Genomic DNA, 14,504 nt, shown 5'->3' with positions numbered 1-14,504 from the left:
GATATCCACATTCCAGGGTAAACTCATTAGAAGAGTGTAGCAACAGTAACCACTAGTTAGCCCACTAGAGTTAGTTCCGTGTGGCACTTTATGTGCGGGCAGATTCGAGTGGATAGTTGGTTTCGCGCAATTTATTAAACAAAGCCACTATCAGAGCAGCAAAAAGCGCACGGTCCAATGGTGCCGCCTTCGTGGACCCCACGCGCGACCAGTCGCCGCAAATGGTACCGAAAGCCCCTCCCGTGTTTGGGCGCACAGAATTATAAAACTTTCATTACGCAGTTGCTCGTGCAAGACAATGCAATTGTTATGGGAAATGCAAATGCCCACTCTCCTGATACTCAAACATAGCGGAGGAAAACAGAGGCACCTCTTTAGGTGCAGAAATTACTGACTCAGACTTCACCCCTCTAAACAACCAAACTCAAACTATTCTACCGTTCGGAAACTCAAGCTCCTCAACTCCAGACTTAACCTTAGCATCATCCTCCCTCTTACTCTTTATAAATTGAAAAACACTTTTAACTTTAGGGTCAGACCATCTATCTATTTTATTTAATAAGTCTCCCTCTAACAGAGGATATCTCTTTCAAGGCTAAGACTTTCAGAAACTTCAACAAAGCCAACTGGGACGAGCTCACTGAAGAAAGACGTTAACATCGCGGAAAAAATTTTAAGAAACAATTTTGACGGCGGCCCGGCGCCATATTCCGGCAGGACGCCATTGTTTTTAAACACCTGCCTTAACAGCCGAAACTTAAATACTCGCACAAGAGCACGATAAAATCAGAGTAGAGAACCACTCAAACCCCATTTTAAAAAACTAAACCAAGATTTGATAAAAAAAAAACGGAAAAACCGAAATGGCAAGAATTCCTCCGGACGTTTAATTACCACACGTCGTCCAGTAACTTCTGGAAAGTGGTTCGCTCCTTTAATGGAACCGAATCCGGAACTCCATCTCTTTTAATGGCAAAAAAAACTCTGAGAGGCTAAATAAATACAATACACGAAACTAAGAACCCACAAATCTAACAAACAGCAGAGGAAAACCAAAAGAAAAACTCTGAAACTAATGCTTAGCGTTCCATTTATTTTTTTCTCATGTTAAAGAGAAGAGGCAATCAAAGCAGCTAAGCCGTCAAAAGCGTTGGGCCCAGACGGGTTTTGCACCGTACGCCTGAAACATCTGGTAACAACTGCCATTAATTTTGAACACCTACTTTCAACTTGTCCTTATTGTATAACCAGATACCTCAAATATGGATGAACTCAAAAGTAGTCCCACTACCAAAATCAACCGAAGACGTTAAACTATCGGACTCTTACCGCTCTGTCTCGATTTTGAGACCAGCAGTAAAAATTTTAGAAATTTTTATCTATGTTACTCTTACAAAGAATCTCCCTAACGCTGACAATCAGCACGGCTGTCATTCATTCCACAAACTTTTTATTAGCAATGGTTTTAATCAAAAACGACCACCTGAAAGAACCATACTAGCCACCTTAGATCTATCCAATGCCTTTGACATGGTCTGCCATCGCACATTAGTGAAAACTATTGAAGTCACCACTGTACCAGATAGTTTAGCTAAATGGATTGCAATTTATATGAGCGGCAGGCAAGCCAAAACGCAATTAAGAGGCGCCTTGTTTTCATCAAGGATCGTACGCACAGGCGTCGCCCAAGGTTCTGTTTTCTCGCCCACACTTTTTATTTTTTTTAAGCAGGATGCAGCTAACTCCCCTCCAGAAGTCAATTTTCAGGCATATGCCGATGATTTTCACCCCTTCGTCCAATCACTCGACATAAAACATGCCTCTGAAATTTTAAGTAATTATCTTAACACACTGAACGACTAATGGCCGGTCTTAAAGCACACGAAAATTCTTGGTGTCTTTTTTGATCCTTCACTAAGTTTTGCCGAACACTGCAAACGCACAGCAAGCAAAGCCATGCGCAGGATATCGGTCTTGAAGACGCTATCTGGTTCAAATTGGGGTCAGTCGAAAGAGACTTCAAATATTACCTACAAAAGTTTTATCGGACCAATCTAGGACTACGACTGTCCAGCTTGTTCTCACGCCGCGAGTGATACATCCATAAGTAAAATGCAACTAGTACAGAATGCAGCTCTGCGGATAGTGACATAGTGACTGGGTGTACTAAGATGAGCCTAATTGACCACCTACATTCAGAGTGCAAATTACTTAGCGTCAAAAATAACCATAAACTCCTTGCCTCACAATTCGTCCTCAGGACCTACTTGCCAATTAGTACCCTCCATTTCTACCATACTCACCTCCAACCACCCCGTCAGCGACGAGGGAACATATTGAACTCTTTTAAAGAGGTTTTTGAACAAATTTTACTTAAAGCAAACGAGTCTGGATTTTTTACTGAACCACCTTAAAGCATTCAAAAATAGCAATTTTAAAACACTTATAAAGAACATACACACAAACCGAGTGCAGAAAGCCATAGACGAAGCCCTCCCGACGAAAGTTCTACCCTTAAGACCCCCAAGAAGTTTCAAAAACTGAAGAGACCCTCCCACGCTCGTTTAGGCGCACCCTCGCCCAAATAAGATCAGGATACAGCTTACTTAAATACTTATTGAATAGTATAGACCCAAATGTCCCTCCAAACTGTCCCTTCTGCGTTGCTCTCCAAACTGCGCTACCTTTCTTGAACTGTCCCCAAAACAGAACAAACTTGACCCCTATAGACTTGTGGCTTCGGCCGACGGAGGTCGCAACGTTCCTCGAATTTGGCGAGAGCATGCCAGACGCGTCCCAAACAACGGCTAAAAACAACAACAAAAAACGTTTTGTGCAGCTGATCCAAGCGAACAGCCGTCAAAGGAAATCAGTTATTACACGCGATTGTAATCACTGCAAACCAGATATATGCGACTCATTTGATTAGACGCATAACGCCACAATCAGTTGAGAGGAAGCACTGCAATGTTCGCCTGTCAGGATAGGAAACAACATGATCAGGTTATTCAACTAGATGCACCCACAAAGGAAGACCTCCATTGAAATGGAATTGAGAACCATTTACAGAAACGACCTTAATTCTAATTACTCTCAAACGCGCCCACAGCTGAGCGGCAGTTAATTGTACCACGATAGGTTGTAGAGAAAGTCAAATCAAATGAACAGCAGGGAAGTGCTGTGACTCGGAAGCGGGATAATAGAGTGTCACAACTCAATCAGTAGGATGAAAGCAAACAGGGTTGCGGAAGGAACAGCACAAGTGTGTATTGTATGTTGAGTGACGGACCTAGTTGTGCCTGGATGTACTCGTCCATATCGTGCAGTCCAGTCACATCTGGAGCCCCATCACACACCACCAGCTCCGCCTTCTTCCCATCCATCAACTCGATCACCTGCACACAAAAACACACACAATTAGTGAGAGTGTCTCATCATTTTTAGTCACCTGCCTTTGTTGCCAATAGGTGGAATACTTTTTATAGAACACCAGTTCTTTCATTTTTGAAAAGAAACTGAGCTCATTCAAATATGCCGTCAAAACGCCAACTTCCAGAAACCGATCAATATTTTTTTTAAATTTCGCAGCGGATTCCATAGATTAAATAATTGAAAAAAAATCAAGCATCAACAACAAAAGAAAGAAAGAATTGCCAAAAAAATATGCAAAATACAGTGCTAAAAAATATGCAATTAAATTTAAAAAAAAACTAAAAAAAAAATAGGCAAAAATACTATGACCACGAAGGCCTCTAGAACCTTCAATAATGAGTACCACTTATGTGATGGAACACTATCCGAATGGAAAAAATTTACAACAATAATAATTTTAGAACTAAAAACCATACATTCTATGAAATTGTACGTTTGCAATTTAGTTCGGCTTGGGAGAATACCTTAAAGGCATCAGCCTGTCGAGTGGCATCTCCATGAGCAAAATCTATTCGCCTACTTTTTCTAAACTTAGATCATATAGAAAAATGGACCGCAAAACTTCTTCAAAAATCAAAAGACTAGAAAAAATCTTCTTTATTTAACAATCAAAATAAGATGACCAAAAAATCTTTGTAACAAAGGGATGGAAAATTACCATAACATACTTAATATGTTATATCTTATTCCCTTGTGTTTTCATGATGTTTTTTATTTCAACGAAATCGTCGGAAAATTTTAACCTTGAGATTAAAAAGTTCATATGCATGTAACTCTCGAACGAAAAAGAGTTTGTTTGTCCCGAAGATGCCTCAGACTTTTCCAGTTTTAATTTTGAAATAAATCTTCTACAGGAGTCTTTCCTGTCTTTTTTAAGTCCGTCTTATTAGCTATGCGACAGATCAGTACATTATATTGATAAATTGGTTGAATATACGTTTTGTATATCTTGAGCAGTGTAGATGTGTTAAAATAATATCTGAGTTGATAGATCATCGATAAAGATTAGGCTGCTTTTTTCAAACTATATATGTGAGTTATGAAATTTAATTTTCCAATAATTGCTAAACCTAAGTACTTATGGGATCTATTGTTAGAAAATTTCTTCCGGTTAAATTCTAAGGTGGCTGTTTTATCCTTTTTTATGGGAAGCTTATTCACCAAAACCAACTATCAAAATTGCTTGTAACAGAGTACACCTTCTGCTGATAACCTGTGTTGGTTGCTGTTAACAATGCGCAATCATCAGCAAAAAAGTACAACTTTATTACGCCGACGGAAGTTTGGCAAATCATTTATATACAACAAAAGACCCAGGACTGAACCTTATGGCACATCATTGTAGATTGTTTAGGTTTCCGATAATGAATTGTTAGACCTAACCTATTGTATACGATTTTCGAGGTATGACCTCAAAAAATATACAACTTTACCTCGTAAACCATATAGTTCGCATTTTTCCAGTAAGATTTTGTGATTAACTGCATCGAACGCTTTTGCAAGATCTATTAACGTACACACTGAGCCAACATTATCTTCTAAGTTCTCCACTATTTGTTCAGTGAGCTCGAAGATAGCATCAACTGTCCTTTTTTTATTTCGGAATCCGTACTGAAGTGCTGTTATTACAACAAATTCATTCAGAAATCTTCTTAAGCAATTCTTAATCAATTTTTCAAAAACTTACCCGTAACTGGTAAAATAGATATAGGTATGATGTTACTACAATCTGACACTGTCCCATTTTTAAGAAATGCTTGAACTTGAACCAACAGAAAAATTGAAGGATAATATGATAACTCCAAACATTGATTAAAAAGGCAACTCAGTAGCTCACATATGAGCGTCCTAATTTTTTTTTGATTGGGTTGTTACTTTGGTTGTATGTATCAAGTCCCTTATTTTTCTTCAGGTTCCTGATTGCTTCATAAACTTGTTGGGGTCAAATGCTTCCAAAAAACAATGTTTTTTCATTCTCTACAACATTTTTTAGATTTTGTGGTAATGTACTACTTTCGACTAGCTTCTGAGCAATTTCAGTAGAAAAAAAGTTAAATTCTTCTGCACTCGGAATGCTGTGCTTTGATCTCACTTGTTCTCTCTTTTTTCTTATCTCACCTATGACTTTACAGAAAAAATTTTTGGAACATTTATGGCTATTGCTTTCCAGTCTTCTCTCAAATAAAAACTTTTTTGATTTTCGACAGGCTTTTCAACTTTTTTCATTGTTCCTGAAAATTATCAAGCTACAATAACTTCAAATGTTGCAGTATTTTTTGTAAAAATTCTTTTCATTACTCTCATTTTTTTGTTAGCTGTTGTTCAGTTTGTCCTATTTTTATTGATTGGGAGCTTAGGAATGAACTTTTCACAAGTAGATTGGATAGGTATTAGGAGCTGTGAAAAGCAATCATTCACATCTTCAATGTCCTTTTTCGACTTGATTTTTTTCAGTGGTCTGCGAGCGCGCAAAACTGAACTTGAGCAAATCTCATGGTTATCCGAAACGTTCCAGTTATCCCAAAATTCAAAAATTTGTTTTTTAAGCTAAGTTTTGTCTTCAATTGAAATGATGCTTTAATTTTTACCGCCTTGTGATCCGATATAGAATTGTGTTTGACCATGACTATCGGAAAAAATTGATGAAAAACACATATATTGTTGACTCGCTGCTTTTCGTTATTCGAGTACTTTTCAATAAAATTAACTCAAACAAAAGTAGGCTGTTTTAAAGATTTATAGAGTCACTTGTCGACTTTGACACATCAACATTCATGTATCCATATATAGTGTGCATATCTCCAGGCTGCATTTTCAACTCAAGTAAATAAGCTTGTAATCGATCAAGAAATTTTCAATTGTTCATTTGAGCAACTTTATAGACAACAGTTAGAATACTTTTCTCCGCTTTTTTCGCATAAATGATCAAAATTTGCATTTCGTCTGAAGTCAGTTCTTAAGTTTTATTAAATGAAATACCTTCGCTTACGCAAAAAGGAACACCTCCACCGCGTCTGTTCCTATTAACTGTTTCTACAGATTGGAAACCTGCCATGTTTGAGTAAGAGCTATGATTTGCGGCTTATTAATTTTAAAATCAAGAACGCATTCATGATTTGGCGTTACTGAGCGAATGTTTTGCAAAAGAATGGACATTCAGCTGTAGATATTACTCCTTTTTCCGACCTTTTTACTATTGCTTATACGATCAATATACTTCAACATTGATTTTTCATACTATCGGCTATTTTGTACCTTTTGTAATTAATCTTTAGTAACCTTAAATAGAAAAGAAAGAAAACTAACCTTTTCTAAACTAAACCTTTTGTAAAGATAATTAACCTTTTGTAACCTGAAATAGAACAGGAAGAAAATTAAGCTTTAATATATGATTGTACTACTCCGGTGATTGAAATTGATGCGTCCAATTGTGTGGATCGGGAAATAAAATAAAACGCCACGCTGAGCCAGTAAAAAACACATTTGATTAACGACGCACAGCTACATTGAGCAAACATAATCAACAAGCGTAAAAATCGAGGCGAAGCTGCACACAAGCGAGAAAGCGGCACAAAGTAGCTCCAAACGAAAAAGGCTAACTTAAGCTTTGGAAAATTCAACACATTTCGCGGAACTAAACCTCCGACATGGAGATTACGAGTCTAACGTCCTCCCATCTCAACAATGTGCGCTTGAGATTTGAAAACACTAGCCTCCAATAATTTATCAACGCTACGCAGCAATAGTATTCACTAACAACTATCAATCACCCTGAGGTAGCTCATACACTCTTAGCTAGCAATAAACCCACTTTAAAAATATTGATATAATACCCCCCAAATGTTTCGATTTGATTTTTGAATTTCTGTTGGATAACATCATTTTAGTTCTTTCATCGAAATCTCCCATTAATCTGCTCATTATTCGAGTTTCAAAAAACTGAAAAAGATTTCAATAGAAAAACGGAGCGGAGCTTCGCACCTTATTGCATTACAACACAAACATAAAAAAACAAAGGACGTCGAAAAAATGTTGCAAAGTGATTGATAGTGAAAAATAGTGAAATTAATTAAGTGAACCAAAATTTTCCTATATCTCGATCAACTTTAACTAGCGGCCAGCTAAAGCTAGAGGTACGTACTTGATATTTTTTGAATTTTTCATATCGATGCGGGATGAACTGGTTAATTTCGAAAATTGGACTTTGCCCAAAACCTTAGTTATTTTTTCTACTAAATTGAGAAAACTGAAAATTTTTGTGGAGCTACATAAAATTGAAGAGTCGCCGCTTTTGTAGGAAAAATTGTCGCAACATTTTCTCTCGATTGAACCCTTCAACTCAGATTTCTCAGAGTTTTTAAGAAATGTCAAAAAGTTTTTTAAAAAACAGTCAAAAGTTACAAAACTTCCGAAATCAAAAATTTTTTTCTGCAAAAAGTGCCATGACCTCTTAAGCAGAGAAACTTCTCACAACCAGTTTTCTCGATTGAACCCTAAACCACAAAAATTGCAGGATAGTTGAGATAGGCCAGTTTCCAAGAAAGATCAAAATTTCAAAAAACTGACTTTTTTGAAGGTCATAACTTTATTGCTATAAAAAACTGGTCGATGCCAAATAAGGTTAGGCTTTCAACAACCTGTGGCTTCAATTAAACCACTAATATCGGATTTAGCAGGATAGTTAACAAGAAGAAAAATGAGAAAACAATCATCAAACACAGAGGCCAAGTTGCACTTCGCATATACAAGCAAAAATATGACCGATAATGCCACTGAGAAAAACTGAATCATTAAATCTTTGAGTCTACAAAAATTCTTAAGTGCGGCATGCCAATTATGAGTCTACCCACAAAATTGCTAAGCGACGCAAGCCAATTATGACGCATTAGCAGTACCAGTCAATTTGAAAAAAAAAGAAATTTACCAACTAACATGCCTCAATTTATAGAGCGGATGCATTTTAAGCAGTATACGAAAAAGTTCATTAAAAACATCCGACTCTGTCCAGAGACGAACCCTCTTATTTTGTTGCGGGTCTCCTTCCCTACCTCTACGCTACAGATCCATGATACCTTGAAGCTCAAGTGCTATTTGTAATATAATTAGTCTGTGTTAATATCCTTAGCATTGGCTGTCTTAATAGCTGGTTATTGATCAAAATGAACACTTTCAAAATGAACACATTTTGTCACAGCAATATTTGCGTCCCAACAAAATTTGCGACTAAGGTGGAAAAAATTAGAGGTCATACTATCACACAAGCTTTGCCTTGTGTAATAAGTGAATACGTTCATCACATAGTCCGTTGTTTTGAAAATTGACATGCAGAATAACTAGGTCATGCAAGCATATTTGGTCTTCATAACCAACCTCGTAAAACCACTCGCTACACCACAAAATTGATGCTCGTGAGAGGTGGGGTAAAAGGAAAAAGAGTCAAAGTTTTCAGTAATATTTCTGATTTTCGCACAGTTACTTGTTATGTATGCTATTAAATCACGATGTTATAGACGTGTAATCTTGACAAAAAGTACTCAGCTATTTAAATTTTTCGTTTTCGATGCGACGTTTTTCGAAGCATTTTCAAAATTTTGGTGATAAAAATTTAGACTGTCAACCTTTGTCTTTAACAGAGTTGGCATTGCGAATTTAGACTGAAAAACATTTCGACATTTGGCCGTTATAGCTTTCGACAAATTTATTGGACACCGTTTTACATTTTTGAAATAATTCTGACCTTGAGACTGCAATCGATTTTTCAGAACTGCATATGAACTCACAAAAGAGCAATGCAAAAAGACTGCACTTTTCGAAGAATTTCATTTTTGCCTTGTTTAAAGAGCAAATTGAAAAAACTTTGTCATTCGACAACGATTTGCCATGCAATTTTTCAGAGCAACAAAAATTATAAAACGCCGAAAAAAGGCAAACGCAAAACTTCGAAGAAGCATTACGATTTAGTTCAAACTTGAAGGTCAGATTTATTTCAGAAATTTGAATGGTCGTCCGATAAATTTGTTAAAAGCTATATAGCATTTAACAAATTATCGGGCGTCGTAAATTTTAGAAAAAATTCTGACCTTGAGACAGTGAAATGGCGTTAAAATTGCAATCAAATTTTCAAAACTGTTGAACTGACAAAAAAGCAATGCAAAATGATTGCGCTTTTTCAAAGAATTTCATTTATGCCTTATTTCAAGAGTACAATTGAAAAAACTTTTTGATTCAACAACGAATTGGCAAGTAACTTTTCAGAGCAAAAAAAAACACGTAAAACGCCGACGAAAAGGCAAACGCGAAACTTCAAAGAAGTATTTCCATGTAGTTCAAATTTGAAGGTCAGAAAATTTCAAAAATTTAAAACGCTGTCCGATTTTGTTAAAAGCTTTACTTTATGAAGTTATTCCGTAACATTTGGATTCTCATTTTTTGTATTTTAGAGTGTTGATTCTGATTACAAGACCACTGCATTATTGAGCTGCGGGTAATGAATTAAATATAGAGCAACCAGAGTTTCACGATATGGATAACCGTTTCTCTTATTTGAGGTTTATTGGAGGATCCTAACTTCCTAAGAGTGGCGTAGGTTAAGTCATCGTTCAGAAGCATCATCAGTAGCCGTGAGGCTGGACTGAGAGGAGAAACTGCACCTTGCAAACACAAGCAAACGCTTAAATTTCAAAATATGCAAATAAACTTTTGAAAATGAAAACTGATCGCTTTCTGGATTCGAATGGCCCATCATCAGGATTACCTTGGGGTGCACATGTCACATTAAGCATTATGCCCTCGCTTTGAAGCATTGTTCCCAACACCAGCCAATAAAAGGCGAATAAAACATGCGCAGTACGCAGATATTCAAATTGAGCACCAATTTTGCTGTGAACTAATTTATGCAATTTAGGCTGGAAAAATTAAACTGGTTATATAATAAAAACATTTACTTGCGCAGATATTAGGGCATAAAAAGTAAGATATATCTGACAAGATTCCAGTTTGTATCTTGTACACAGAAGCGAAGCTGACCTTCGCACCACTTGCGATACAAAAAATTAAACGATTAAAACAACATGACGCTTCAAAGCTTCAAACAACGTTACAATAACGTTAAATTATCAGAACTTCGACTAAAGTTCCAATTGACGCTGGAAATGGAAAAACTAAAAAAAAATTATATTTTTTGAGCTACAATTTCTTTAAATTTTTCAAAGAAGTCCTAGTGGGGTTGACTATGGGCATTCACAAATTGGTGACAGAGCCTTATCGATATCAAAAGTACTGCCGGACATTTAGAGGAGTAAAATGTGTAGAGTGAACTTCAGAATTTGGAAACTAAACCGACAGAGGTTGAGTCGACAACTATGAAGCCAAAAACTCATTAGCAGAAACTTAGTATCGAAACTGTTTAATTATACACATAATGGTTGGAGTTCTAGCTATAGCAAATACCAGTAGTAACTAGTACCCACTCAGTTCAATTTGAACATTCATGAAGTTGAGCATGTCAGCAGCATAGCAGCATCATAAGTGATTCAACTGATTTTGTTTAACTTGTTGTTAGCCCGAAAAAAGCCTATATTCCGAATTGATAAGGCTTGCTAATCGCAAGCGTAAGCATTTAACCTTGTTCGCAGTTGTCTCTTTTGTTATGTCTCCTTGTAACTGCATTACTCCGGGTATGTGAGCCATCGACTGTAAGTCAACACTGATGATTTTACCATCCTGCTCAAAACATCATTTTAGTTAATTACAATTACTATCTCTGCTGTTGCTATAAGGCATTAAATACATCAAGCTCTTCATTTAAAATCAATCCCTTGGCTCAATTTCTTACGAGCCAGCTTAAGAATAAGCACCCCTTCTCAAAATTCGGTAGATTCACAAAGAGTCATTTGACAAATCGAACAAGGTGCAGAAATCAGTCATGAAGAAATGGAAACATTTTCCTTAAAAACACAACAATCGACTGAAACTATATTTTCAGATAATTTCTTTTAATAACAGCACCTTATAATTATTTATTAACCGAGCCGACAGAGAAATTTAAATGAGATCATAAAGAACAAAAAAATCCGAAAACTTCCAACGGATGAAACAGAACGCTCGATTAACTATTCAACACAGTGGCGGAGCAGAGATTCCCCCCAGTTGCAATACAACACAAACATAGCATGTCAAACATGCAGATATAATTGGCGACGAAAGCCGCTAAGTCGAGTTTTTTTCGACAAAAACCAGATCTACCAAACTTTTCATTTATTTGTCTCAAATTGTCTTGAATAAGAAAATGGATTAAAAAAATTAGCATCAAAACAAAACTTCAAAAAGACTCAAACGCATTGGAAACTTGTTCTCCAATCCAACGGCATAATATGTGGCCTCTAAGTCCGTCAGGTATATACTGAGAAACGAAAAGCCCTGCAAACAAAAAAAAACAAAAAATGGAAATTATTCCAAGCCGGAGTTGGTAAACAGAATAAATATTGCATAGAACGGGAATCTGATATACAGAAATGGTCAAAATATGTCTGTTGGTTGACGAAAGTGCAGATTTGGGAAAATGATTTTATGATTCCGTTGGACAAATTGTTGGCAAAAAATATGTTCCAAATCATTAAGTCGTGCTAATCGTGAGCATAATAATCGCAAGCATTGAAAACTTTTCAACAAAAATTACAAAAAAATCAGTAAATTTCAAAATAAAAATTGAAACTAAAACTCGTCAAAAAATCTTGCAACTCGATTACCTTCACCAACTGTTCTTTAGAAAAGACAATAAGAAAATTAGAAAAAGGTATGAAAATCTGGCTACAGGAATTAGGCCGACAAAAAAACGGACAGACAATAGTCCAAAAAAGAGCAAACGTCTAACTTGCAAAAAACACGTCCCAGTCTGATTCGAACCACAGCCATTTGTCGTCGTATGCAGGTAAGCAACTTCTACGCCAGATGCACAGGGTTAATATTTCCAAGTGCGTAATCAAGAACAAAGTTGTTAACGGGAACATAAACTTTAGTACCCAGTTGCATCACCCTTGCTAATCGCAAGTGTAATAAAATATAGTACACCTGTTTTTACACAGATGATAAGCTGCAATACGCAAACAAAATCGAGAAAACGACAGAAAGTTGCTCTAAATACAACAAAAAGAAATAAGGAAAGTAAAAGGTAAAAATAAGCCTTGAATAAAAAAAACTTGAGCCGGAATCGATGATCAGACTTGGAGATTAGGAGGCATGTCCTCGCCACGATCGCTTGAAATTTTAGAAACACTAGCACCCAAAAAAGCAGCTACAGTTGCCAATAAATTGGTCATTCTATGCAGCAAAAAAAAACACCAAACAAAAAAATGTTTCGAGGTTCTGGGTTTTAATGTTCCACCTAAACATTAGGAGTCTCACGCCCTCTCGAAATTAAGTAATTTTCTTACCCTTCGAGAAATCGTTGTTCACATTTCATAGTTTTCACGCTCTTGTGGTGTTTTAAAGCAACAGATTCGAGTTTCGACAAGATTTGGCGTGGAAAATTGCTACATTCCAATTGAACCAATCGGTTTTCAAACATGACATAAATTTGACATACTTTTCCGAGTAGTTAAAACTCCCCGTCGAGCGCTTGTAGTCTCTTTACATGTATGCAAAATAGGGTTGTCCCCATTATAGCCCTCCAGCAAAATATCAAACATACTAATATCACAGTGAGGAGGCGCTATCAAAGTGTTTCTTTTTCTTACTAGACTTTCATGACGGCTAAGACCCCAAAACTCAGCACTTACGCTTGCTTCCAATTTGCTACTTAGAACTTGACTCCAGCTCCCAGGTGCAGCGCATAAATCAACTGCATTATGAACTCCTTCAAAAAAATGAAACGTTTCGTCGAGCTGCAGCAATTTATATGCCGAGCGAGCTCTCCATCCTTCTTCCTTGGCATTTCGATAGTAAATATCTCTCTTATCCTTTGAGCTCCGGCCCATTGTCGAAACTAAAATGAATGGATATAACAAGAGGCGAAGTAGTGATGCTCAAGCGTCAGAAAATAAGCAGCGTCAGAACAACCAAAAGCTACAGCATTTGCCGGAAAATCTATTTTCAGATACTTGCAAAATGTGTACGGGAATGAAAAAGGCCACACCTTTCAGCTCAAAGCATGTTCTCAGCTGAACACTTGCCTAATAATCAAATGGCGTACAAAACTTCATCTTGGGGATGTAACTATACACTTGTGGGCCAAACAGTTCGACATTTTTCTACTAAGATAGAAAATCTCCGAAATAAGGACTGATCCGCTCGACAGTATTTTAACATAGCCAACTGACAGCTGGAAAACAGTTATGAACGCACGGAAACTGAAAAAAAACTATTTGTTTTTTCAAAAATTTCCAACTTTTGAATTTCGAATAAAAGAATATCTCGAAAACTACAAAGATTTGAGCAGTCATTATTGGGGGCGAGGTTCGGAACCCTAAAAGTACTCGGATAACCCCCAACTACAGGGATAGGAAAGTCAAATTTTAAAGAAAAAACATTCGTTGTATTTCTGAAATTTTTTTTTGAAAATCACAAAAAAACGTCATATCTCGAAAACTACAACGACTTGAGCAGTCATATTTGGAGAAAAGATTCACAACTCATGAGAGTACCCTGACAGTACCCAACTAAAGGGTGAGGCATTTCAAATTTTGAAAACAAAAATTACATCAAGTTTTTTGAAAATTTAAGTTTTAATTTAGAAAATTTAAGTTTTAATTTAGAAAAAGATATTAGAAAAAATTTGAAAAAGATCGAAAAGAAGGATTAAAAAAGAAATCGAAAAAAAATTGAAGAAATTTAAGCAAAAGAATCAAAAAAATATTTAAAAAAAGATCGAAAAGAAGGATAGAAAAAGAAGGATCCAAAAAAAGACAGAAAAAGAAATAGAAAAACAAGATTGAAAAAGAAGGATCGAAAAAGAAGGATCGAAAAGAAGGATCGAAGGATGACAGTAATACTAAATTGAGCTGAATCGTCGAACCGCAATTGAAAGTTAAACAGTTAGGAGACGGGTGGACAGACATAATCAAATAAATGAAAAA

The 14,504-nt window shown here is 36.4% G+C and overlaps 1 protein-coding gene across 3 annotated transcripts in view; it reads right to left on the bottom strand.

Annotated features, from left to right (window-relative positions):
• LOC134847712 (tRNA (cytidine(32)/guanosine(34)-2'-O)-methyltransferase-like) overlaps positions 1–14,504 on the bottom strand; it is a 123,532-nt gene that overhangs the window by 2,008 nt on the left and 107,020 nt on the right. Inside the window, exons 2-4 of one of the 3 annotated variants that reach the window (XM_063864893.1) lie at positions 13,209–13,417; positions 11,056–11,157; positions 3,290–3,395 (exon numbers count right to left, since the gene is read on the bottom strand). In XM_063864893.1, coding sequence (XP_063720963.1) covers positions 3,290–3,395; positions 11,056–11,157; positions 13,209–13,406 — 406 coding nt within the window. In that variant the 5' untranslated portion in view covers positions 13,407–13,417. The remainder of the gene's footprint in view (positions 1–3,289; positions 3,396–11,055; positions 11,158–13,208; positions 13,418–14,504) is intronic. The other 2 variants (XM_063864894.1, XM_063864895.1) reach the window with 2 other exon arrangements.

This window comes from Symsagittifera roscoffensis, chromosome 6, assembly GCF_963678635.1.
Source record: "Symsagittifera roscoffensis chromosome 6, txSymRosc1.1, whole genome shotgun sequence".
In the NCBI taxonomy this organism is placed as follows: domain Eukaryota; kingdom Metazoa; phylum Xenacoelomorpha; order Acoela; family Convolutidae; genus Symsagittifera; species Symsagittifera roscoffensis.
This window is presented reverse-complemented; position numbering and strand designations above follow the sequence as displayed.